This window comes from Pteronotus mesoamericanus, unplaced genomic scaffold (assembly GCF_021234165.1).
Source record: "Pteronotus mesoamericanus isolate MK-2021 breed Mesoamerican mustached bat unplaced genomic scaffold, CSHL_Meso_final contig_177, whole genome shotgun sequence".
Lineage (NCBI taxonomy): Eukaryota > Metazoa > Chordata > Mammalia > Chiroptera > Mormoopidae > Pteronotus > Pteronotus mesoamericanus.
Genome location: NW_026555073.1, coordinates 6584971 through 6607969, shown reverse-complemented (window position 1 = coordinate 6607969; position 22999 = coordinate 6584971). Strand labels below are relative to the sequence as shown.

General features: G+C 39.0%; 1 protein-coding gene and 1 non-coding gene across 2 annotated transcripts in view; both read left to right on the top strand.

Moving 5' to 3' along the window:
* Nucleotides 1–22999, top strand: part of ATP7A (ATPase copper transporting alpha) — a 90739-nt gene that overhangs the window by 10511 nt on the left and 57229 nt on the right. The window contains exon 2 of the mRNA XM_054566661.1: nt 21890–22030. Within this exon, the coding sequence (XP_054422636.1) occupies nt 21911–22030 (120 nt within the window). The 5' untranslated portion in view covers nt 21890–21910. The remainder of the gene's footprint in view (nt 1–21889; nt 22031–22999) is intronic.
* LOC129065407 (small Cajal body-specific RNA 16) lies at nt 21426–21609 on the top strand. The gene has a single exon (XR_008528583.1). It is a non-coding gene; the product is annotated as a small Cajal body-specific RNA 16 (non-coding RNA).

Genomic DNA, 22999 nt, shown 5'->3' with positions numbered 1-22999 from the left:
AATATAAAAAATTAGCCCTGGCTGGTGTGGTTCAGTGGATTGAGCAGTGGCCTGCAAACCAAAAGGTCACTGGTTCGATTCCCAGTCAGGGCATATGCCTGGATCATGGGCCAGGTACCTGGTTGAGGGGTATGCAAGAGCCAACTGATTGATGTTTCCCTCCCTTCCTCTCTCTCTAAAAATAAATAAATAAAATCTTCAAAAATCTTAAAGCAGCAGCCTGGGTTGTGGACGGGACTGGAGCTTTATCTAGTCCTGTGGCTGACAATGTGTTTATTAGAGATAGCAGTCTTTGAAGTGGATTTCTCAGCAATCAAAGCTAAGTCAAGCATTTGTATTACAAATAAGAAAAAAACAAATGTCAGGGTTTACTACAACCTGCTTCTAAGTCTAGTCTTTTTTTTGAAAGATTTTCATTTTATTTATTTTTTTAGATAGAGGGGAAGGGAGGGATAAAGAGGAGAGAAGCATCAGTGTGTGGTTGCCTCTTGTGCACCCCCTACTGGGGACCTGGCCTGTAACCCAGGCCTGTGCCCTGACTGGGAATTGAACCAGCAACCCTCTGGTTTGCAGGCCGGTGCACAATCCACTGAGCCACACCAGCCAGGGCTAAGGCTAGTGTTTATGCAGCTATTTTTGGAGGCCTGAACTTACCTTGCATTTGCAGGGGACATCCAAGCAGAACTCTGGAGAGTCAGACAGTCTGGAGCTATGTGCATACATTGGACCACATAGCCTATTGGGTATGATACTCCTGAGTCAGAAGATAGGAAGACATGGCTCCTCTACTAACACTTCCATCTCAAACAAGTGACTGGTCTCTTTGTTTTCCCACCTTTATCACAGCCACTTGCTGAGTTTTCCTGTAGGTCCCAGTCGCCACCATGCAATTAGGTGCTACGGATGTCCTTCTTAGTGACCAAGATCACTGCTTTACATCTCTCTTTTTTGCTATTCTGCTTTTTGTCTCTCTGAATTTATCTCTTCTAGATACCTCTTTTTAAGTATGTTTTTTTAATTGTCGTTCAGTTACAGGCGTCCCCATTTTCCCCCATAACTCTCCCTCACCCTACCCACCCCCACCTCCCACATTCAATTGGTACCTCTTATAACTGGCATCATGCAGTAGTTTTCCTTTTTATCTGGCTTATTTTACTCAGCATAACGTCATTAGGGTTCATCCTTGATGAAGTATATGTGAGAGTTTCATTCCTTTTTATGGCTGAATAGTACTCCGTTATTGGACAACAGACTTTTAGCTGGTCTTTCTGACTCTAGGCTTGTCCTTTTCAAATTTATCCTTCATGATATGACTTGACCTACCTTTTCAGTCTCCTTGTCTTTCCCACCTCATGTCATATTCCCAGTCATAGTAAAAGCACTCCTTCAAAGGTGCCACAGTGTGACACCTTTTATTTTGTTCTTGGCCCTTTTGTTTGGAGTTTCTTTCTGTTCCTCTGGAGAACTCCTACTCAACCTTCATGACCCAGTTTACCTAACAATAGCAGTTTGGTTCGATTATGGTGCAGTCATATAATGGACTTCTATTTTGCCTTTTTAAATTATGGCATAGACTATGGACTGGATTTACTGGGTTCAAATTTCAGTTTTGTCACTTCCTAGCTGGGTGCCTTGGGAAAGTGCTTTACCCTCTGTGTGTCTCAGTTTCATTATTTGTAAAATGAAGATAGTACTGCTATCTATCACATTGGGCTGTGAAGGATAAAATAGTAAAAAGTATTAGGTGTTGTTATATATTACAATTTACTGACAGAAAATATTCATTATAACAGTGAATAAAAAGAAGCATATTATAAAGCAATAGTGTATCACTTTATTAAAAATGCATGTGTGTGTGTGTGTGTGTGTGTGTGTGTGTGTATATATATATATAAAATATTCTCCTAAACTTACAAAGACACATGCACACACAGAAACACACACGTATACATCCCTACCTCCAAATGTTTATACTAGTTCTCTCTTGATGGTGCACTGGTTTGTTGTCTTTTTTTAAATACTTCTTATCTATATTTTCTGTTTTTCTCCAGTTGACTTTTTTCTTATATTTTAAAGGGGAAAAAGACAATTAAAGCATCTCTTCTATGAAGTCTTTGCTCAACTCCCTTTGTTTTTAGGTTACTATAGTAACCATGCATCCCTGAGCCCTTTGAAGGCAGAGCCTGTGTCCTATTCACTCACCTTTCTGGGCCTGGCACAGGACCTAAAAGACACTAGGCTCTTAGCAATATCAGTAAGGCAAAGACAATATCAAATTATGCGCAAAGAATTTTACATATGTTGTCTGATATATTCCTCTCAGCAGTCCCTTGGGTAAGAATTACCTGGTAAGAGATGAGGAAACTGAGCATTAGAGAGATCAAACAATTTGCTTATTTATGATCACACAACTACAAAGTGGCAGAATTTGGATTCAAGTCTAAGTTTGTCTGATGCCAACAATGTTCTCTTTAATGTATATTGAATTAATGAATTGCCTAATGTATATACCTGCTATTTTCAATGAAATAAATTTATGAAAGGCCTCTGTGTAAACAAAAATATGCTCAGTGAATGTAAAGATAGGCTATTATGATTCCTTTCCTGCCACATTCCCACCCACACCCTTGATCCTGACTAGGCAAACCGGCTTTCCTGCTCCTATGCACAATATTTCTTCTCTCTATTCAACTGGCACGTTAGTTCTCTGTATGTTTTTTTTTAGTATATTTTATTGATTATGCTATTACAGTTGCCCCATTTTTCTTCTCCCCTTTGACCCCATCCACATGGTGCCCCCCTTCCCTCCAGCCTTCCCGCCCCCTTCGTTCATGTCCATGGGTCATACATATAAGTTCTTTGGATTCTTCATTTCTTATACTATTGTTAACCTCCCCCAGTGTATTTTGTACCTACCAATGATGCTTCTTATTCCCTGTACCTTTACCCCCATTCTCCCCCTTCCCCTCCCCTCCCAGCTGATAACCCTCCACGTGATCTCCATTCCTGTGATTCTGTTCCTGTTCTAGTTGTTTGCTTAGTTTGTTTTTGTTTTTCAGATTCAGTTGTTGATAGTTGTGAGTTTGTTGTCATTTTACTGTTCATAGCTTTGATCTTCTCTTTTTCTTATATAAGTCCCTTTAACATTTCATATAATAAGGGCTTGGTGATGATGAACTCCTTTAACTTGACCTTATCTTGCAAGCACTTTGTCTGCCCTTCCATTCTAAATGATACCTTTGCTGGATAAGAGTAATCTAGGTTGTAGGTCCTTGCCTTTCATCACTTTGAATATTGCTTGCCAGTCCCTTCTTGCCTGCCAGGTTTCTTTTGAGAAATCAGCTGATAGTGTTATGGGAACTCCTTTGTAGGTAACTCTCTTCTTTTCTCTCTTTATCTTTGATCTTTAGCATTTTAATTATGATGTGTCTTGGTGTGGCCCTCTTTGGGTCCAACTTGTTTGGGATTGTCCGAGCTTCCTGAACTTGTATGTCTGTTTCCTTTGCCAGATTGCGGAAGTTTTCTTTCATTATTTTATCAAATAAGTTTTCAGTTTTTTGCTCTTCCTCTTCTCCTTCTGGCACCTCTATGATTCGGATGTTGGAATGTTTAAAGTTGTCCCAGAGGTTCCTAAGCCTCTCCTCATTTTTCTGAATTCTTATGTCTTCATTCTGTTCCGGTTGAATGTTTATTTCTTCCTTCTGCTTCCAATCATTGACTTGAGTCCTGGTTTCCTCCCTTCACTGTTGGTTCCTTGTATATTTTGCTTTATTTCACCTTGCATAGCCTTCACTTCCCCTCTGTTTTGTGTCCATACTCAATCATTTCTCCGAGCACCCTGATTACCCGTGTTTTGAACTCTGCATCTGGTAGGTGGGCTATCACCTTGTCACTTAGTTCTTTTTCTGGAGCGTTGATCTGTTCTTTCCATTTGGGCCATATTTCTTTGTCTTGGTGCTCCTGTTACATCACGAGGGGCGGAGCCTTAGGTATTCTCCAGGGCAGGGCAACCCACTTCCCTGCTTGTGGTGCTGTGTCGGGTGGAAGGGGTCAGAGAGGGAACAATGCTGCCTGCTTGGCTCTCACCCTGCTTTCAGTCACTTTCCCTGCTTCCCCCAAGTGAATGGCGCCCTTCCAGGTGCTGCCCCGGTGCTGATTCCTGAGTAAGTGGGCGTGTGTACGTTCTAGGACCCCGTGGGCCCCTCCAACGGATTCTGTTGAGAGACTGGCAGTTTCTTTCACTGCCACAACCCCTACACGTTTTTCCAGTAAGAGGTTATGAGGCTTTATTTACCGGCACTGGGACCCTGTGTTGCACAATCTTTCTCGCTCCCCAGTTGTTCCTCCTGGTTTTTATCTGCATGTGAACGTGGGACCGATTGTCCGCCAGCCCTGCGTTTCCTGGCTGGTCCCCCAGGTTCCCTCTTGCCACGTGTCCTCTCCACCCTGGCTGCCTATCCCCACCGCTCCTACCAGTCTGCATGAATGTTTCTTCTTTGACTCCTTGGTTATCGACTTCCATACAGTGTGATTTTCTGGCAGTTCTGGTTGTGTTTTGTTTTTAAATTGTTGTTACCCTTCTTTTGGTTGTGCAAGGAGGTGAAGCATGTCTACCTAACGCCCTCATCTTGGCTGGTCCATATGTTTTGTTAAATTTTTTTTATATTGTCCAAGTTCTACCCACTCTTTAGGAACTTGGCTCATAATTATTAAGCTTTGCAGGTTAATTCAGCCATTTCCATCAAGCTCACTATTGTGTGTGCATGTTGGAGAGACTGATTGGCAAAAATCTGGCCACTTACAGTTTGTTTCATGAGAAAAGTATGGGAGTGTCATCTTTGAATGTAGATGCTTACACTTATCCTGATTTGATCGAATTACTTTTCTTTGTGCTGTGTCCAACTTTAATTCCCTACATTCATAGGAGGTGTTGTCAGAATTAGTTTTTAGCTGGAAGATATTAATTACTTAAGTTCAGCCTGTCTTACTTATTTGTATGTATATGTTTATGCACATGAACCCTTCAAAAATAGAGGAAAAAAGGGCAGGTAAGGCAAGAGAAGAGGCACTTTAACAATTTATTTCAAAAACCCAACAGAATATACTAAACCAAACTTTAGAATTTAGTTACAGCTTGACTCACAGATTTTTCAGCGTTAAAAAGGTGAATCCCTTTTAAAGCAAACTAATGGAAGGAAAGCATTTACTTTATGAAAATTACATGCCTTAAATGGGGGGAAATAGCTCCCCTGTAGATAAAACATAGTTTTTACTCTACCATAACTACTTTCTAAAGATTCCAGCATATTTTAGAATCTTAGTTTTGTGAGATGACAAAATTCATCCTAGTGCTTTCTAAGAAAACACAGAATCATAGAACTGAGGAATGAATTCTTTTTAAAAAGATTTTATTTATTTTTAGAGAGAGGGGAAGGGAAAGAGAAAGAGAGGAAGAGGAACGTCCAAGTGTGGTTGCCTCCCATGCACCCCCAGTTGGAGTCCTGGCCCACAACCCAGGCATGTGCCTGACTGGGAATGGAACCTGTGACCTTTCAGTTCACAGGCCAGCGCTCAATCCACTGAGCCACATCAGCCAGGGCAGAATTTGTGCTTTGAATTCCCAAAATAGTACATATCGTTGATAGATTTTTGTTCAATAAATGTGCAATGGACTTCTAATAATATTTTCCCCAGCAATTCAGTGGATTTGATAGAGCCATCAATATTAGGGCTTTTGCTTGTTTGTGATAACAAAGCACTTGAAACTTGCCAGTTAAAAACCCTTGTCCTAGCTGAGTAGCTCACTTGGTTAGAGCATTGTCCCCATACGCCATGGTTGCAGGTTTGATCCCGGTCAGGGCACATACAAGAAGCAACCACTTAATGGATAAATAAGTGGAACAAGAAATCAATGTTGCTCTCTCCCTCTCTCTCCCTCCCCCCCAAGATTAATTTTTTTAAAAAGAAAGCTTTATTTTTTTAAAAAAAAAAACCTCTTACATGTCTGGAATGATGAAAACCTTCTCTGAATTCATTCTCATTCATATGTATAAAAATACCTGGCTTAACAGGTGTCCTTAACAATTTTTAATTGCTAGTTCCTTTTTAAAGGAACTGAAGCTCCCACACATTTCCAGTGCATAATTTTTCATCCTAACCTGTTCTGATAGTGATTCAACTTTGAACAGGACAGAATGTTATCAGGTTTTCACCTTTATTAACCAAAGTCTATAAAACAGGACATTAAAAGAATTGAGGGGTTGGGTGTGGGTGGGAGTATAGATAGGGACTATGTTTATGGAATGTTTGCTTCATGCTAAAAATTGCTCTTTGGACCTTGGTCTACCAAAAAGAGAAAATTTATGAAAAATATGGATGTTGGGAAAAGTCAAAGTATTCTGGAATACATAATGTCAAATCCTACTTCCTTGTCACCACATTTAACTGAACCACACTGGTCAGGGCTCAGTTCTACTTGATCATTCAACTATTTATAAAAGTTGGCTTATGACAAATTTTAGGCGCGGCTGAAAATGTAAATTATGAGGGCCCTTTTAAAACACAGTGGAATCAGATTTCTTTCCTCTTTGTTCTGTGGGTTATTGTAGAGTCTTATCTCACACAAAAAAAATGGACCCATGCTAAAAACTTTCCTAACCATTCAGTGGTGGCGAATTGAAGAAAGGAACCATAAAAACTGTGAATATATGGCTTATTACTTTTTTAAAAACCTAGAATGTCTTTATTCATTGTCTAATTGTTATTTGTAGGGCCAAAGCTTGCTCTTTGCATATGGGTCCTCTGGAGTTCTTTCTTTTCTTTCTTGCACATACCACATCCATATTGCTTTATTCCAGCTTTCCAGTCTCTAGTCTAGTTTCATGTGAGTAGAGAACAGAATTCTTTTAGATTTTTATGATCGCCCCCCAATCGCTAAGTTGTTTCATGTATAGCTGTTTCAGCAGTTTACTGTTCGCCTTTAGTGAGTGTTTCTAAAAGCATTTACCTTTGTTTTCATAGAAAGAATAGCTCTCTTTTATACTCATATTTCACTAGTTTACATAATATTTCATTGAATCACATGATTATGAGAAGTTCAGTGGGCATAAACAGGCTTGGGAGCAAACGCAGGGGAATCAGTAGGCCAACATACTCCTGGTGAGGCAGGGAGTGCGTATAAGCGTGCTGTGGGCATCTGAATATTATAGTGATAGATGCTGTGGGCATCTGAATATTATAGTGATAGATGCTGTGGGCATCTGAATATTATAGTGATAGAAGCGAGACCATCAGTTAATCCACTGGAAGTTGGTTAAGAGAACTTTTTGCAGCATGAAAATTTTGCTTTTTCTTACTTAATGTGTCCTGAACTTTTTTTCTGTCTGTAAATGGAGATCTAAATCAGTTTTTAAAGAGGTTTTATTTATTTTTTTACAGCGATGGGGAGGGACAGAGAAAGAGAGGCAGAGAAACATTGATGTGCGAGAGAAACGTCGGTCGGTTGCCTCTCACACACCCCTATCCCAGGACCTGGCCCCCAACCCAGGCATGTGCCCTGACTGGGAATTGAACCAGCAACCTTTAGGTTCACAGGCTGGTGCTCAATCCACTGAGCTACACCAGCCAGGACTAGATCATTGTTTTGTTTTGGTTTTTTTAAAAATTATTTTTATAGAGAGGGAAAGGGAAGAAGAAAGAGAGGGAGAGAAACCCCAATGCGGCCACCTCTTGCACGCGCTCAGATCAGTGACCAAAGTAAACCCACAACCTGGGCACGTGTCCTGACTGTGAATATAACCTGCGGCCTTTCAGCTTTGCGGTATGACCGCTGCCTGACTGAGCCACGCCGGTGAGGGCTACATCATTGTTTTTAATGACCACATGGTATTATACATGTATTAGGCCAAGGTTTTGCTTGCAAACAATATAAAACAGTTCTGACTCACTTAACCAGACAAGGAATTTATTGGTAGGCTATTAGGATTGCTTATGGAGTCAACAGGGAAGATGGTCAGCCAGGCTTGGAAAATGGGCAGGAATCCAGCGAGGCTACACCAGGGCAAGGTCATACCATAACAACAGTCTGGTGGGGACCTGTCCAACAACACTGGCTTTCTCAGTACTTTGGCCATCACTGCTGCTGGCCCCCTGATGCTGCGGCTGCAACTGCCGTGAATTCTCTGTGACTGTCACCGTGTATTTGTATAACTTCCTCTGGATTCAAAACCCTGGGCAGAAGCATCTGCCCAGCCAGGTCTAGAGTCACTTAGCAGCATCTCAGCTTCAGGGATGAAGGGTAAGAAAATATCTCTCACTCCCGCTTTGGCTTCAGTATTGGGGGCAGTAATGCCCTAATGTAGAAATTTAGGTTGTTGCCTATTTTTGTTCTGTTTTAAGCTATATGGTAATAGTCATATTTTACTAACCTAGTAGGGAGAAAGTGTTTTATTATTGTTGTTTTAACTTATAACTTTAAATGTAAATGTTCATGTGTTTATTGGTATTTTGAATTTCTTACCTTGTCAGTTGCCTGACTTATAAATAACTATTTGGGTTTCTTAAGTATAATATGCATATCCTAAAAGTTACTCTATTGAAGTGTATAATTCAGTGGGGTTTTTTTTTTAAGGATATTCTGTCTAATTCCAGAACATTTCATTACCCCCAACAGAAACTCCATGTATGTTTTTCTAGTATGTTTACATGGTATATTTTGCCACATGAAATTTTAACATTTTTTTATCATTAAATGTTAATATCTATTCCTTTTTGGTTTCTGCTTAGAAGGGCCTTCCCCACCCTACGTTTTGTTGTTGCTATTGTTAATTAATATTCACCTTTATATCTTTGTAGCATTTTCTATTTTCTTCTTCCATTTCAGTCTTTAACTCGGTTGGGAGTAATTTTGGTGCACGATGGGATCTGAAAACATTCCCCTCAGATGGTTAGCACATACCGAGCTGTTCCCCAGGCATGCTGTATCACAATTGAGCTGTTTGCACTGGATGAAGTTTCCTTTTTCACCGAAAAAATGGTTAGCGCATGATGCTAACACCACTTAATGGTTTCTCCATTGATTGGAAATGCTGCCTTTATTATATACTACATTATTTTTTTAAAATTTATTTTTATTGAATTTCTTGGGGTGGCGTTGGTTAATAAAACTCTGTAAGTGTCAGGTGTGCAATTCTATACATACATCATCTGTATATTGTATTGTGTATTCACCGCCCAAGTTAATTCTCCCTCCATCACCATTTATTCCCCCCATACCCGCTTCTATCTCCTTTCACCCCCTTTCCCTCTGGTGATCACCCTGCCGTTGTCTGTGCGCACTGTATTCTCATATATACACATAGGTCTGTTTCTTGGACTTTCTGTTCTGTTGCAAGCATCTGTCTATTCTGACATCAGTATAAGAACTTTTAAATAATACATTTAAAGACATTTTAATGTCTGATAGGGTAATTAATATTATTTGTTAGTAATTTTAAAAATAAAATTAATGACATACTTGAGAAGTTTGCCCAAGCTGACTTGTCATTTTCAGATCTGACAGACTTTTATCGTTTATTTTATAGCTTACTTGTCCTTAAATCAGTTATAGCAAATGTTAAATAAATGCTTTTTCAACGTCATAAAATGGTTAAATACAGTTGTTTTTACTTTTCATAGGTATTTAAATTTTTTTCTTTTCCTCAGGGGCTTGGGGCACTTATTTTGTCTTAGAGCTAAACTTATAAAATGAGCCCTGGCTGGTGTGGCTCTGTGGATTGAGTGCCAGCCTGCAAAATGAAGGATCGCCGGTTCGATTCCCATTCAGGGCGCATGCCTGGGTTGCGGACTAGGTCCCTAGTAGGGGGTGTGTGAGAGGCAGCCATACATTGTTGTTTCTCTCCCACTCTTTCTCCCTCCCTTCCCCTCTCTCTAAAAATAAATAGATAAAATATTTAAAAAAATGTATAAGATGGACTCTTCCTTATGAAGAAAGCTATAGCATTATAAGTAGTCTATGATTTACCTGCAGATTGTATCTGACATGCTTAAATTAGATGGTTGTTTTAATGGGGAAAAAAGTGTTCCAACTACCAGTCTTCTTAGAATCTGAGGTAGACAACTGTGCCAAGACCATTTTTAACCCATAATATGGTTGAAAAGTAGCTGACACATTTTAATGTCAAGTAATTGAATTCTACATCCCTCTACTTCCCAGAGATTAGAATGGTTTTATCTGAGGCAAGAAAAGTTTCATCCCTATTAAAAAAACAAAACAAAACATGTTTTTTTCCCTGGCTGGTGTGACTCAGTGGACTGAGTGCCAGCCTGTGAACCAAAGGGTTGCTGGTTCGATTCCCAGTCAGGGCACAGGCCTGGGTTGCACTCCAGGTCCCCAGTAGGGGGTGTGCGAGAGACAACCACACATGGATGTTTCTCTTCCTCTCTGTCTCCCTCCCTTCCCCTCTGTCTAAAATAATAAATACTTTTAAAAAACACCCCCCCTCCAGTCTATTATTGACATGGCAGCAGAGGCACAGCCCCTGGTGGGAAAGAAACCAGTAACTGGAGGGCTATTTCTCAGTTTCTGAGGAACTTGTCCCCACCTGTGTTTATTGCAGGGGACCATTATTTTTCAAGCATTTTTTTTTTCTACTCTACTCCCACCTTTGGCCATTTTTATTTTATGCCTTTTGCAAACAGTACCCTATTAAGTTAATCCGCCTGAGGCTATTGTTAGCTCTGGCCTGCAGCCTGAATTGGCTGTTTGAGTGTGGGTAAGTCTGAGTGTTGAGCTTCCTTAATTTTAAAAGGAGGCTACTACCCTATTTATGTGGCAGGCTGTCGTGAAATTCATGTCTATGAAAGTTTTGTCAACTCTAATGCTATAGGAATATGAAATATATGTATTGTTATCACAAGGACAACTTTTGTTGTTTTTTTTTTTTAGAAAGCGATTACCAAAAGCCAAAACAAACAAACAAACAAGGCCAGCAAAGCACATTGCCTTTCTTAATTTTAATGTTCTGTTGTTTTTTGACCTCACTAATTTGTCTTAAATATTGGCTCCTAATCTTTTGGGAATGATCAAAGGAAAAGAACAATTATGTTTCAGAACATACACTTGTCTACTCCAGCTGTTTCATCTGGAATCTTTGTCCTCTGTTTATATAATGACAGTTGTCTGATGAATGAGATTAGGCACACTCAGTGTTTTGAAAACAGGTTAAGGAGTAAGATCAATTTTCATTTTAAAGGCTTACATAATTTAAATGAATTAGGTGAATTATATAAAGTAATAGATAAGCTAATGCTTTCCTCTTTTCAATTTAGATGTGGCAGTGATTTTAAATAAAACAGGTACAAAAAATTAAATTTACTTGGAAATATTACGTAGCTACCTTGAATGCAAATCTAGTTCACTGTTGTTTGCAAAGCTTGAAATCATGAATCTGTTTAACAAATTGGTGCTTTTAAAACCCTGGTAAAATAGGCTGGGTGATTTTGACTGCTTATATGTTGGAATTTATTATTGGTCTCACTTACTGAATTATGCCAATTTTGGAAACTTCCCTCTTAATTTCTGCACATTCCCTATATTTTTCTTCTTTTTTTAGCCCTAAAGTGGACTGGTTTTTAAAAATCTTTTTCCTCCAGCTTTATTGAGGTATAACTGACAAAAATTATATATATTCAAGGCATAATATGTGATGTTTTGATATACATATCCATTGTGAAATGATTACCACAATTAAGCTATTTAACATATCCATCACCTCAAATAGTTTCCAATTTTTGTTAAGCACTCTTAAGATCTCTCTCACCAAATTTCAAGTCTATAACACAGTATTATTGACTATAGTCACCCTGCTTTCTGTATGTTAGATCTATAGAATTGGATTAGCATCTCTCCATTTCCCCCTCTGCCCAGGCCCTGTAACCACCATTCTAGTCTCTGCTTCTAAGAGTTGGAAATAACCTAAATGTCTTAGGTTAACTAAGACATTTATTTCCAAAGTTTTAACTATTAGGAGCACTGTTGTAATGAGCATTCTTGTTCATGTTTCTTTGCGCACATGCGTGAGACTTTCTGCAGGGTAATAAATATGCCCAGGAGTGAAAATGTTGTGTTCTGGTATATGCCTGTTTTCAACTCTACCAGATATTGCCAGGCAGGTTCCATAGTTGTTGTACTAATTTATACTCTTTTTGTTTTTTAAGATTTTATTTATTTATTTTTAGAGAGAGGGGAAGGGAGAGAAACATCCATGTGTGGCTGCATCTTACGCGCCCCCGACCAGGGACCTGGCCCGCAACCCAGGCATGCGCACTGACTGGAATCAAACTGGCGACCCCTTGGTTTGCAGGCCGGCGCTCAATCCACTGAGCCACACCAGCCAGGGTTATACTAGTTTTTTTTATTGTTGCTCAAGTACAGTTGTCTCCATTTCCCCCCCTCCACTCTCCCCCCCCCCGCCCTCAATCTTACCTCCTTTTGGCTTTGTCCATGGGTCCTTTATACATGTTCCTTGATGACCCTTATCCTTTTTTCCCTGGTTATCCCCCTCTCCCCTCCCCTCTGGTTACTGTCAGTTTGTCCTTTATTTCAATGTGTCTGGTTATATTTTGCCTGTTTGCTTGTTTTGTTGATTAGGTTCCAGCACAATTTACAATAGCCAGGTGCGGAGAGCAGCCTAAGTGCTCATCAGTAAATGAGTGGATCAAAAACTGGTAGATGTACACAATGGAATACTACACAACAGAAAGAAAGAATTCCTGCCCTTAGCAACAGCATGGGTGGACCTGGAGAGCATTATGCTAAGCGAAAGAAGCCAGGGGGTGAAAGACAAATACCATATGATCTCACCTCTAAGTGGAACCTAATCAACAAAACAAGCAAGTAAAATACAACTAATTTATACTCTTAACCTGCTGAATTAGAGAGACCCTGTTCCTCCACACCCTCAGTAACACTTGGTATTGTCAGATTTTCACATTTTTTTCTACCTTATGGGTATAAATCATATTCATTTTAGTTTTAATTTGCATTTCCTTGATTACTGTAGTGAGAAAACGTATCCAGGTGGAGCTGTATCCAAAAAGAATGTTAAGTTTTACTGTATAATTTATTGTGAATCTAGAAACCTTTCCTAAATTATGAGAACTGTCTTTAGGGGAATTTTATGAAGGTTTGAACTTCAGTGATCAGCTTTATGAAGAAGTTTCGAGCGCTCAGACTTCCTGTTTGTACTCATCCCCTGCAGTTTCTGTTTTCCAGTCAGAGATGATGACCTAGTCATAATACTGTTCCTCCTTTGGGGAATGTTATTACCAGTGGTGATTATCATCTGTGTTTAGGGAGTGACTCGAAAATATTTTAATAATCGAGACGTTATTTCCCTCAGTGGTGTTGGATGCTCTTGTTCTCAGAGTTGCCTCATTACTCAGAGCTGCATGCCAGATTTGTTTCTTTGATACTGTGGTCTCCCAGAAGCCTGCCTTTTCTCTGTACCATATGAAATTGTTTATGCTCTTACTCTGTTTTCTGAGTCACTTTGCTAAATGCAGCGGGAGGTTAAACATTCCCGACTGTGTACCTGTCTTTGAGACATTTAAAATTCAAAAGATGGACATAACATATATTACAAAGTCACTTACAGTTTTATATATATAAAAAGTTGCGTGGCATGAGGGAGCTGGAATTCCTCTGAGGTTTCACGTGTAAGATCCAAGTTAAGTAAAGTTTGGAATAAAAACAGGTGAATTTTGAAGGCAAAAATAAATATTTATTTTTCATAGGTGATTGGACGTGCATATATTAGTATGTAGTGGGAAATGTGGCTGTATTAATGTAATTTGCATTTATGCTCAGACATTTTTTTCTTCTTTAACATATACTTCCAAGTTGAATATTCCAGTTACTTTAAAAGTGGCTTTCTGCTTTATAGTCTCCCTCAGCTTCTCAGTAAGCTTGGGGGATGCTCCAGTACTTTGTTTTGGGGCATACACTATAATAAAACTGATTACAATTTTACATTCCTAGCTAATCAGGTAAACTAGCCCTCATTTGTTGAGTGTATTGTATTCCAAAAGTTTGTAAGCAATTCTGCTGTTTGAACTTGACACTTTCCCATAAAACAATGTACTCCTTTTTGCTACTAATGGACCTAGATCACCCCTCAAAAGCCCCACTTGACCCACAAAATATCTGAGCTATATATTAGCTGAGCTATAAAATGTCTGAGCTAAGTCTGAGTGTCCTGTCCTGAAGGAGGAAATAGGAGTCTACTTTCTTAAGCGTGGGACTAACCGTAGGTAAAATTTTGATAGGATTTGTTTGTTTAGACATTATTCCACTTCCCTTTTCATACCCGTCACTGCTTCCCCGTGGTCCTATCCCTAACCCCCCCATGCCTCATGCTTGCCTTAAGCACCCCACCGTGGGTTCTGCACCTAGGCCTGCGAGTTCCCTTCAGCCCAAGTATCCTTTGCTCACAGTTACCTGCCTTTCCTGTCCAGCTGGGCTTCTGTTCCCTTGTAGTAACTGATCTTATGAAGGTAGAATTCCAGCTCTCGGCACCTTACACTATCAAAGAGGAATTTGTATTTGAAAAAGAGGGTACAATGTCCATTAAGCAACTGGCCTATATTATTCAAAAAGTCACTTCATTGGGAAAGAGATATGGGGGAGGGTCTGGTCTAGATTAAATGGGACAAAAGAGATAGCCAAATGGTGTGTGTGAACCCTGTCTGGATCTTGAGCTGGGTGAGAAAAGGCTCTAAAGGGTACTCCTGGGACACATGGATGGGACGTCGAGAACATTGTCAGAGAACGACACATTTGAGATAATTTAAGTACAGGATGTATATTAGATGATGTATAACCATTTTTTCTTAGCCATGATAATAGTACTGTGGTTGTGGAATGATTTCTGAAACTTATATTCAAATAGTCCAGAATAAAAGAACATATACCAAAATGTTAACACTTGTTGAATTTATGCAGAGGATATACAGATAGATGTTCATTGTACTATTTCAGCTTTAATGTGTGGTTGAAATTTTTCATAATAAAAATTTGGAAAAGGGAAGATATGTGTTAATATAATCTCTAAAATCGTGAAATATCACACAGTGGAAATACAGGCAGTATGGAGAATTTGTTTTTGAGTTGGAGTAGAAAGTTCTTCTAGATCCTTTAAACGAATTCAGCTCTATAGCTTCTTCCCTTACTCCGCTTTTCATTCATTCAAAGACTCAGATTTTGTCCTATTGGCAACTGCTGCTCTGGCTAGAGGAAGAAAGATGGACTTTCTCAGGGCAGCGACATCTTATTTTTCCATATAGATCGTTTATAAATCATATATTACCAGAATGTGAAAATCTTAGGCAGTGTGGTTCATTAGAGAAAATAATTTTTTTTGACCTTGAATGGAGGCTACTTGAGGTCATTAAAAACAAAAATCAGATCAACTTATTCTTTTATATTGAGTAGATATTTTAAGTCTCTTTATGTAAGAATAGGTAATAATTTAACACTAATTTCATAAGCCGAATCTGTGGACATAACTGAATTGTTAACAGTTGCATTTGGAGTAACTTTAGCTGTAACTTTAAAAGTAAATAACACAGACTAATAATTATGAATATTTCAGATCAGGTCACACTCTAAATTACAGTTCCACAATTAGTGCTAGTTGAAATTAAGACTGAGTATGGTGGGCCTAAGGAAGAATTTTTTTTTTAATGTTTCTAAGATTTTTTATATTTAAAAAATGAGTAGATATGGAAAACAGCTTGGCGGTTCCTCAAAAAATCAAAAATAGAACTACTATATGACCCAGTAATTCCACTTCTGGGTATTTATCCAAAGGAAATGAAATCGCTATCTCTAAGATATTTCCACCTCTGTATTTATTGCAGCATTATTTACAATAGTCAAGAGATGGAAACAACCTAAGTGTCCATCAGGGAATGAATGGTCGTAAAAAACAAGGAAATCCTGCCACTTGGGACACATGGATGGACCTTGAGGACATTGTCAGAGAAAGACACATGTTATATGGGCTCACTTATATGTGGAATCCAAAAAAGAAAATGACCTCATAGATACAGAGAAGAGGGTTGGTTCGTTGCCAGAGGACAGGGGCTGGGGGTGGGCGAAATGGGTGAAGGTGGCCAAAGGGTATAAACTTGTGGCTATAAGTCCCGGGCATGTGATGTACAGCATTGTGACTATAGTTAACAGTATTGTGTTAGATATTTGAAAGTTACTGAGAGAGTAGATCTTAGAAGTTCTCATCACAAGAAAAAAATATGTAACTGTGTGGTAACTAAGCTTATGGTGGTAAAACCTTGCAATATACAGGGTTATTTATGCAGCACAAATAATGCCCTGTTTTTATTACAAAATCTTTTATTACAAAAACATAAGCATGTAGTTCTGGAGCATAACAATATCATACTCAAGCATACCATGTGACATTCTAGGTGAAATGTTCAAATAAAAACTATAAATTATTACACCCATATTATCACCCTACCAAAACTCAAGCAGGCGTTACTTCTGCCAGACCCTGTATACATATATCAAATCATCACGTTGTACACCTAAAATTAATACAATGTTATATGGCAGTTATATCTCAATTTAAAAATGAATAGAGGCAACAAAAGAAAAAATGGATAGAATGGACTTCATCAGAATTAAAAACTTTTGGGCATCAAATGGCTTTATCAATAGAATAGAAAGATAACCCACAGAATAGGAGAAAATATTCAGAAATCATATCTGATAAAGGATTAATGTGCAGAATATATACAGAAATTCTACAACTCAACAACAACCAAAACAAAACAAAACAAAACAAAACAAACACCCCAAAGCCCTATTAAATCTGGGTAAAGGATTCGCATCGACATGTCTCCAAAATATATATACAAATCTCCAATAAGCCCATGAAAAAAATGTTCAGCATCACTTAGTGATCAGAGTCACAAATCAAAACCACAATGAGAAACCACTTAACATATAGGATGATTAGAATAAAAATATCGGATATGGACAAGTGTCAGGGAGGAGACGGAGAAAGGAGAACCCTCACAGCTGCTAGTGGGCATGTGAAATGGGGCCGCTGTGGAAAACGTGGTGGTTCCTCAAACAGTTAATCGTAGAGTTACCATGTGACTCAGGAGTTCTACTCTTAAGTATTACCCACAAGAAATGAAAGCACAAGCATTTATTTGCACATGAATTTTTATAGCAGCATCATTCTTAGTAGCTGAAAGGTGGGAACAACCTAAATATCCATCAGCTGACTAATGGGTGAAGAAAAAAAAACATATAAACAATGGAATATTATTCAGACATAAAAAGGAACTAAGCACTGGTATGTGGTACAACATGGATGAAACTTGAAAACATTGTGCTAAGTGAAAGAAGCTAGTCACCAGCTGTTAGATGGGACGGGGAAAGCGGATGGATGAAAAATGGTAAAGGGATTAGCTACAGGCACAGAACACAGTGTGGTGATGGCCAGAGGGAAGCGGGGAGGGGGCTGGGTGGAGGCAGGCAGGGGCAGGGGGGGCGGGAAATATGGACATCTGCAACAATGTCAACAATAAAAATAAGGAAAACGTATGTTATAATAAAGAAGAAGCCAGTCACAAAAGATCCCATATTATGATGATTCCATGCATATGGAATGTCCAGAAGAAGAAGATCTATGCAGGCAGAAAGATTAGTCATTGCCTAGCATTGGAGGTGGGAAGCTTAGGAGGTTGAAGGGTGATTACAAAAGGGCGTAGGGCTTCTTTTTAAGATGATGAAATTGTTGTAAAATCGACTGCAGTGATAGTCGCACATGTCTGTGAATACACTCACTCCTATTGACTATACTGCTAATATACTAATACCTTAAATGTGTGAATTTCAATATATGAACTGTTTCAAGAAAGCTGTTTAAAAAACGGTGCTGGGAGAACTGGACTCACATATAAAAGAATGTAAGTTGCATCCTTACCGCACACCACAGACAACAGCTCAAAATGGATTTAAAGACCTATGTGTAAGTGCCGAAACTCCCAAACTCTTCGATGAGAACATAGAAGTAAATCGTCATGGCTTTCAATATGGCAATGGGTTCTTAGCTGTGACGACAAAAACACAAGCAACAGAAGAAAAAAAATAGATAAACTGGACTTTAGAAAAATGAAAAGTGCCCTGGCTGGTGTGGCTCACTTGGAGTGTCGTCCCGTAAACTGAAAGGCCGCAGTTCCGTCCCTGGTCGGTGCATGTGCGGGAGGCAACCAGTTAATGTTTCTTTCTTCCATCGATGTTTCTCTCCCTTTCTCTCTCCCTCACTTCCCCTCTCTCTAAAACCAGTAAGCTTGTCCGGTGAGGATGAAAGCAAAAAGTTTTTGTGCTTCAACGGGTACCATCAAGAAAGTGAAAACAGGGATGTACAGATACATTCCACACATTGTTAACCCTGAAAATATGCTCAGTGAAAGAGTTTGCTGCTGGGCGTGGGTTTTCTTTTGGGGGTAATGAAAATGTTCTGCAATTACAAATACGGTTGCACATCCTTGTGAATATTACTAAAGACCACTGAATTGTACACCTTAAAAGGGTGATTTTTATAGTGTGTGAATTACATCTCAAAAAAAAGTATGTATAAGGAAAAGATAAATGCTGAAAACCAGTTACCATTTGGAAAATAATTACCCCCAAGCAACTTCTGCGATCTGAGATAGTGGGATATTTTATTGGTGATCCAGTTGTTTTAAGCTCCACAGAAAGTACTTAAGGAGATGAGAAGAGTCCGCTGTTCATTTTGCTCTGTTAGGAGCATAGGATGTGATTCAGTAGCAGTTTCTGTTTGCTTCTCTGAGCCTAGCAAAGCTAAGATGATGTGATCATTTTTATACCATTTGAAATAAATTAATTGCAAAGAAATGTTTTAGTTTACATAATTTTTGAATAAATTTTACTTATGTTGAACTGGTTTTATATTCACATAACTCAAAAACATATTTCAAAACCCAAAAGTTTCCCCTAATCCTCCTCTCCTGCCACCTTCTTTCCCTCCCAGGAGGTAACTGATGTTACCATTTTTTTTTTAAAAAGTGACTTTTGGGGGGAAATAGTATTTGTAAACTCATGTTGAGTTCTGTAGTTGGCCATTAATTTGACAAATGAGTATTTTAAAAAATTTTGGTGTCTGTAATTTTTGACTATCCTCATACAATGGGACCTTTATCCAAGGGCAAGGACACCCGCTAATGAATATTGGATATGTGTTATTGGACCTAAGACTTGTATTTTTATTTCTACTTCAGTTCTAGGTGATAGTATCTTCATAATAACTGTGTATTTTCTGCTCCTCTTCCTTTCCCTCATCACTGCTTTGGGTGACGGTTTTACTTAAATATGCCTGTTCTGCCTCTTACATAAAACTTGGTATTTTTCTATGTAATTTGCAACCTTTGCAAGATAAATGCAAGTTCTTTGCATTGAGCTAATGTATTTTTCCAAATAGAATTTTTCTTATAGAATTAAAAATATTTTAATTAACACCCTTTAGTTTACCTAAACATGAATAATCTATGGCGCTCTGAGAGAGGCCCTCAGATGTATATGTATTGGAGAGTCTCTTTATTTTTTCCTGAATAATTTGTTAAGCCCAATTCTGTGCTGCTTTTATCACTCCTTTCATACTAGCCTCTAAACAAAAAAGTTTTGCAGAAATATACTCTTAGTTGTTTCTAAAATTTTTTTCATTCATCTTCCTTGCTGTTAATTGGTTTCTTTTCTTTATTATTTAATTTTAGACAGAGGGGAAGGGGGAGAGAAAGAGAGGTAGAGGAACATCAGTGTATGAGATGTCTGTTGGTTGCCTCTCACACGCCCCCTACTGGGGAACGTGGCCTGCAACCCAGGCTTGTGCTCTGGCTGGGATTCGACAGGCAAGCAACTTTTCAGTCTCCAGGCTGGCTCTCAGTCCGCTGAGCCACACCAGCCAGGGCTGTCTGTTTAATTTTCTTTATTCCCTTTTTCACTCTTCTGTTTTGGAAGCTATATATTGTTTTCTAGTCTCCTACCAGTTATCCTTAAGGTTTTAACATGTGTTCTTAACAAAATCTAGGTTTTGTCTTTATATATACTGTGAAGAAAACCAAGGATCTTAGACTGCCTCAGTTAAAAAGTCCCATTCATATTATTGTTTTCTAGTATTTTGGGTCCACTGGTTTTTTTATGTGTGTTTGCGTCCGTGTTTGTGTTTGAATAGATAATACATTCTCATGGTACAAAATTCAAAAAGTACGAAAGAGACTAGATCTTAATTGTTCTTACCACAAATAAATGTTAAGTGATGAGACAGAGAGTTAGTGGTGGAAGTCACATTGCAATATAAAAAATGTATTAAACTGACACATTGTACATCTTAAACTATACAATGTTATAAGTCAGTTACATCTCAATTTTTATAAAAGGTATAAAAGGTTATACTGTGAAAATTCTTTTTCTCACACTTAACCATTCAGTTTTCCTCACCAAAGGAAACCAGTGTTTCCATGGGATATTTTAGGTTGATCCATATGAAATTGCCAATATTCAACTATTTTAATAAGCGCTAATGACAGTTTCATGCAGTTCAAACTGATACCAGTGAAAAAAACAGATTCCTGTTTTCATGGAATTTTCATTCTAGTGGGAATCGTATTAGTTAATGATTTCAGTGTCACAAATTACCCCAAAATTGAGTGGCTTAAAACAACAAACATTTATTATCTCAGAGTTTCTATGGGGCATGAATTTGTGAGAGGTATAGCTGTGTGATTGTGGCTCAAGGCCTGATAATGTTGTAGTCAATCTGTTGGCTGGGGCTGCAGGCATCTAAAGGCTTAACAGTCTGAAGGAAGTTTCCAAGACAGTTCACTCACCTGGGTATTGGGAGGAGGCCTCAGGTCTCTGCTGGTTGTTGACAGGACACCTCAATTTCTTCGCACATAAACCTCATGACGTGGCAGGTGACTTTCCCCAGATCTGGTGATCCAGGAGAGAGGACAGGGAGGAAGCCACAGTGTGACTCCTCCCTGCTCCTTGCAGCGCTCTTTAAGACCTAGTCTTGGAAGTCGCACCTCCTTGCTTCCACCATATTCTGTTTGTTGGAAGCAAGTCACTGAATCCAGGCCACACTCAAGGGGAGAGGAGTTAATTTCCACCTCTTGAAGGAAGGAATAACAAAGAATCTGTGAACATATTTTAAAACCATCACAGGAAGACAGATAATAAGCAGTGAACAGAATAATTACGGGAAACATCAGAATGCGGTAAGTTCTAGGAAAAAAGAAAAGCATAGCAGAGGGAAGGGGAATCAGCGTGTGTTTGTGGAAGTTCTGTGGGTTACGATTTAAAAGAGAGTGGAACGGTCCGGGGAAAGGCTCCTGGTTGCTGAACCCGCCCAGCTGTGGGTGCGCCCCGTATCAGGCAGCCCTACCCTGACGCAGAGTAAATCCCCAGGAGGGCATTTCCTGGGTTGTGAATGTGCAGTAACAGGTGTGAACATTCTAGCAGCAGTTTGGTGATCATGTATGATACTGCAAACAAGACAAAAAGAAGAAATAAAAGCGGGTGGCCAGTGTAAGACTCATTAAGAAGGTTAGGTTGTAAAAAGACGGTGAAGTTAGCAAAGCAAATTATCTGGAAGAAGCAAGCCCACAACCAAGAGAATAGCAAAAGCCAAGGCCTTGAAATGGGAGTAACATGAGGTGAAAGAAAAGAATACCAACTGTATTTTATTAGCAGTGTATTTTCAGCTGAGGAGGTGGGGTAGAGTTGAGGAAGTATTATTTCCACGGCTGAAATTAATGAGTTCATTTTCACTAATAGGAATGTAAAGAAGAAATCAAAATGGATCCACATATGCGTGTGAGTTCTGTCAACATCTCTGTGGAGGGGATGACATGCGGTTCCTGTGTTTGGACCATTGAGCAGCATATTGGAAAACTGAATGGTGTACATCACATTAAAGTAAGTTACTCCTCGGAAATTAGTGAAGTCAGAGATTTCAAAATGGATTTGGCTTCTCAGTGAAGTAAAGGGTTTACACTTCTTGTCTCTACAGTATTCTTGTCTGTGCTTCATAAGATCTTGAGCAAATTGACGTCAGTTTGCCTTGTTTTCATGACAAAAAATTGGCTCATTGGCATGTAGTGATTCTTTATGCAGTTTGATGCAAATTTCCTTCATTCAGGAGTCATGTGAAGTGCGGTGGCAATATGCGGGGAATTCTTTTCCATGCCTGAAACTGTAGGGGATTTTTTCCCCGTGTCTGAGTTTCATATTCATCTTGGCCAGAGAGGGCAAAATAAGCTTTGGATCCTTTCTCACTTTTTTAAAAAGATTTTATTTTATTTATTTTTAGAGAGAGGGAGAAAGACAGGAAGAGAAATGTCAGTGCCTAATTGCCTCTTGTACGCCCCCTACTGGGGACCTGGCCCCCAACCCAGGCATGTGTTCTGACTGGGAATCAAACCAGCGACCCTTTGGTTCACAGGCTGGCACTCAAGCCACCGAGCCAGGGCTCATTCTCACTGTTTGCGTGGTGGGAAAGCAGCGCTTCTTTCATCTGTTGTCTATACCACACACTCTGGTCAGCTAAGACTGTGTTGGTGGCTGTAGCTAAAAACAGTTTGTTTTTTTTTAACAGATGAGAAAACATTTTATTATTATTTTGCTATATAGCATAGTAGTGAATATACTTGATTGCATTTTCTCAAATGGCAAATGAGACACAGGAAAACACTTTTCTTTGATTACTGAAAACCTCAGTATCATCTGTGTTTTGGAGGATTCAATTTCTTACAACGTCTACCACTGGTGCTTGGTAGTAAAGAACATTTTGCTAAGTTGTTCTATCATAGGTCCTTGCTCCCAGTGCTCCTCTTTTTCTTCTAATCTGGTTTTCAGTACTTGATCTAGTGTTTCTTGATGATGATG